The sequence below is a fragment of the Condylura cristata genome, unplaced genomic scaffold (assembly GCF_000260355.1).
Source record: "Condylura cristata isolate star-nosed mole 26May11 unplaced genomic scaffold, ConCri1.0 scaffold00028, whole genome shotgun sequence".
Taxonomy (NCBI): domain Eukaryota; kingdom Metazoa; phylum Chordata; class Mammalia; order Eulipotyphla; family Talpidae; genus Condylura; species Condylura cristata.
This window is the reverse complement of record NW_004567129.1, coordinates 17,568,077-17,572,317: the sequence shown is the minus strand read 5'-3', so window position 1 is coordinate 17,572,317 and position 4,241 is coordinate 17,568,077. Positions and strand designations below refer to the sequence as shown.

Here is a 4,241-nt window from a genome sequence, read left to right as displayed (position 1 = left end):
CTCCATCCCTGCCCTGGAGGTGACCACCTGGCAGACCTCTCCTGACCTGCCTGCTGCTCCCGTGAGCAGTGTGCTTAGTTGGTCGGCCTGTTCTGCTCCCCACTCTGTCTCTGGTGAATCCTCTCACCACCCCTGCATCTCTGGCCTGTACCCCAGTTCTGCATGAATAAATAAATAAATCTTAAAAAAAAAAACTTGCACATTTAAAAAAAATTCTGGTCTCATACAGACATTTAGTTGAAAAGGGATATTTTAATAACCTTTTTGAGAATTGTGGATATTGTTCTTAGATATGACATAACAACTGGGCAAATGATAGTTTCTTAGAGTGCAGTTGTATGTGGAATCTGAAACTATATCAATGAACTTTTGGTCCTCTGTAACATTAAAATCTATTGGTATATTTTGCACTTAAGTGGATCCTTTATACAATCATGATTTGATTTCTAAAATCTCTAGTTTTTCTTGGAAGCTTAAATCAACAACAGTTACTAATAGCCATTTTCCTGAAGTGACCAGCTAGCTTTATTTATTTTTAAGAAAATGTCTACCAGATTTTTAAGTCCAAATAACTATAGGATGTTAGGTGTTTGTTTTCAAGTAAAAATGGTATTACACAGAAAAGTGTCTGGTTCAATCCACATCTCTAAAATCACAGGTTTTTCCTCAGGGCACCTAAGTTTGCAGCAGAGTACTTCAGTCACACAATATAAAAAAATGTCATGTACTGAAGGGTCAGTAAAATGAAGGGTTAATGAAATTAACCATTGTTATATTTTAACTGTTTATTCCAGGGCATTTGTAATTGAAACTGGCTTTTTGAAAACTGGAAGTGTACATTATGAAGAATACAATAACTACCGGTGCAATTTGGTACCACTGTCTTGATTTCACCTGAAGGCCCCTTTGTGCCATAAGGGTACAAATGGAAAATCACAGTGGAAAATCTAAAGTGTTTTAATGTTATTAAAATAATTCCAAAAATTTGTTTTGATTTTATGGGCCCTTATACATGTCTCAAAAACCTTCAGGGCCTGGGTGAATTGCTACTTTTTGTTATGTTACCTTTCAGCTTGTTTTGAAGTGTTACAGTATAATTTCACTTGTTTTCTTTTTAATAACCTCGCATAAAGTTTAACACTTTTTTGTGTCTCTTTGTTGAAGTGGATTAAATTTTCCTCTACTTCTAGATGAAAGGGAGAACCTGAATAGCTTTTCCAGTTTCAAGGTTTTGGAGCTCCCTCTTCTGTTAGGTTCACAAAGTACTGAAACTTGGGTTTATGCTTCCTGAGGTCTGCCTTCTCTGCTTCCTTTCTCTTGTATCTGGACCTTATCTTTGCTTTGAACTTGTTCTCCCTGTTACAGTCATTGTGAATCTACTCCCACCAATTTATCCCTGGTAAGAGTATTGTCTTGAAAAGGATCTTAAATGTTACTACATTTTAGAGTCTCTCGGGTCCATTCTGCTTCAGCACAATAAGACCTTATTTCAGTGCTGTTCACTGGCACTCACCAGCAAATTGGATCCTGAAGAATCTCTTTCAAGTTTTTGTTGCTATTCTCAGTTTCTCCAACAACTTGTCAGTGAGTTCCTATTGGCAAGTATTTTGAGATTTTGCTCTTTTCTGTCATGTTAGAAGACTGAATAAGAATAGACAAATTGACTTTGAGAGAGATCAGTATATACATACATGCATATTTACATATATACACATCTTTATATACACCCATTCATTTCCTTTGATATTTTTTCCTTCCCATTTTTTATGCAGTCATTTAATATCTCCATGTCAATTTCTCAATGTGGACATGTACAGATCTACCTCATGCTTTTCGATAGATGCGTAACAATAGTTAATGCATGTGTGGCATTTACTAAAGGTCAGACACTGTTGTAAGTTTTGTATATATACTTATGAGTTAGTGTTATTGTCCCCATTTTATAGAAGAGGAAACTGGTACTGGAGGGGTAAAGTGATTTGTACAAGGTCACAGATATAGTACATTGTCTACTGTATCAATGAACAGTAAGCCATCTAGTTTCATACTACTACTGATAGGCTCTTCAATTTTACTATCTATTTTGCTATCCTAAAATCTTTCTGCCTATGACACCCTTGTGTATTACATATCCTGGCAAAATTTTATATTACAATTTTGTGTTACTTACCAACGTTTAGGTCAGTGTTAAATCACATGCTTGACAGTGGTCCTGAGAGGCTAATGACATAGCCTAAGTGTGTAGAAAGGTCTGCCATCTAGGTTTGTGTAATTATACTGGTATATTCTCATAATGAAAAATCAGTTAATGCCTTTCAACATGCATCGTGTCATTAAGTGACACGTGGCTCTGTCTACAACACTAAAATCCTAGCAATGGGATTGCTAACTTTGTTCTGATAATTTTTGGAGGATTACTATTGCTTTGAGAACATTTAAAGACTTTCTCTACATCTTTTAATATAATTAGAGAAGGAAAGCGTTCTGTAGGGTCTGGTATCAGTGTTTTAGACCATGTTGCTGTTTTGAAAAGGAAGATCTGATCTAATGAGCTTTGGATGTAGGACCTTTCACAGATGGGATATGGGAGGACAGAAGACCTATTTCACTGACTCTGCTGTTTATCCAAGCAGAGATCATAATATATCTACTGATGATCTCTTTTCAGAACTGGTGGAGTCTCTTTCATTGCAGGGGTCTTATGCTGGAAAAATTCATTCCATTGGTGATGCCTTCCGAAATTTCAAAAACCTCCGATCCTTAGATTTATCAAGAAATTTGATCACTAGCCTGAAGGTAAGTTCTATATTCTGTGATTTGCCAGTTCATTATTATTATTATTATGATGGGAAGAAATAAGAAATAGATAATGTCACCATGGAGAACATAGTATCTTTCTTTTGAATGTTTCCAAACTGAATTATACTATTCACTGTATAATTTCTTTAACTTTAAAATTTTTTTATTTTTAAATATTGGTTAAAACCCTTTTATACTCCAAGAAAACTATATTAAGCTATTCCTGCCAAGGACAGTAGTATAATTTTGAATGTGTATAAAAATTATGAAGATCTCTTATAAAAATAGACCCTGCTCTGAGAGATTCTGAGTTAGTAGGTTTCCAGTGAACTCGGGATCTATCCAAAGGGTTCTGATGTAGGTACATGGGACACACATGGAAGAACACTGCCCTGCATTGATACTGTTGGTTTTTTCTAGGAGGGAGAGGAAATGATAGTCTTGAAAGCAAAGAAGTATTTCCAGGGTAAGAGATGGTAGAGCAGAGGGCAAGGCGGGTCACCAGATGACAGCAGGCTTAGAATATGTGAGACTCAGCATAAAGCAGACTCACAGGTGCCATCGAGGTTGGTTTATTCCTCCAATTTTGCACTTCTTCAGGAATTCTGACTCAACAACATAAGCCAGACCCATTCTCAATGTCTAAAACTCTTAAGGGCTGTACAAGAGGAAGCACAAGCAAGATCAGATTTCCAACAAAGGCTCTAAAAGCAGAATGTCTAAGTTGGTAAAGTCATTAGACTATCTGGTAGCAGCCACTTGTATTTGGCCTGTTAGTTTTGAAAAGTGTTAATATAGAGTTGCTTAGTAAGTATCCTCTTTTTATGTGTGTTTTTACTTGTTCTTCTTGGGCTAAAAGTTGAATGAACAGTGCTATAATGTGTTTTTGTATTTACTTTCTTTTCCCTTGTGTAAGTTGGGGGAAAAAAGAATATTGCAAAGATTAATCAAATTAGTATGTGTCATCAAATATAACATATACAAGACTTCTGGCACATTGCTTGGCATATAAAAAATACTTAGTAAAATGTTAATTTTCTACTTTTTTTTTACAGCTATAATTTATCTGCATATATTCACCTCTGACAGCTCTGAATCTTTTTACTTAATCTTTCCCAGGGGGAAAATGTTTTCTGATTATTTCTAGTGTAGCTTTGGGGAATATATGAATTCATGCCAACTGGGAAAAGTGGGAGAAGAATAAAAATAATTTCCTTGACTTTTACAGTGGGAGACATGAAATTGTTACTTGAGCTGGGACTTTAGCTACATTTAAAGACCATCCTAAAAAGACATACAAGGATTCCAAATAGCGAAAGAAGTAGTAAAACTGTCCTTACTTGCAGGTGATATGTTAATCTACATGGAAAACCCTAAAACCTCCACAGAGAAACTAATCAAAACCCACAATCAGTTTAGCAAGGTAGCAGGATATAAAATCA

General features: G+C 35.6%; 1 protein-coding gene across 3 annotated transcripts in view; it reads left to right on the top strand.

Annotated features, from left to right (window-relative positions):
• LRRC36 (leucine rich repeat containing 36) overlaps positions 1–4,241 on the top strand; it is a 52,009-nt gene that overhangs the window by 10,452 nt on the left and 37,316 nt on the right. For all 3 annotated transcript variants that reach the window (XM_012730439.1, XM_012730440.1, XM_012730441.1), the window contains exon 2: positions 2,669–2,796. In XM_012730439.1, the coding sequence (XP_012585893.1) occupies positions 2,669–2,796 (128 nt within the window). The remainder of the gene's footprint in view (positions 1–2,668; positions 2,797–4,241) is intronic.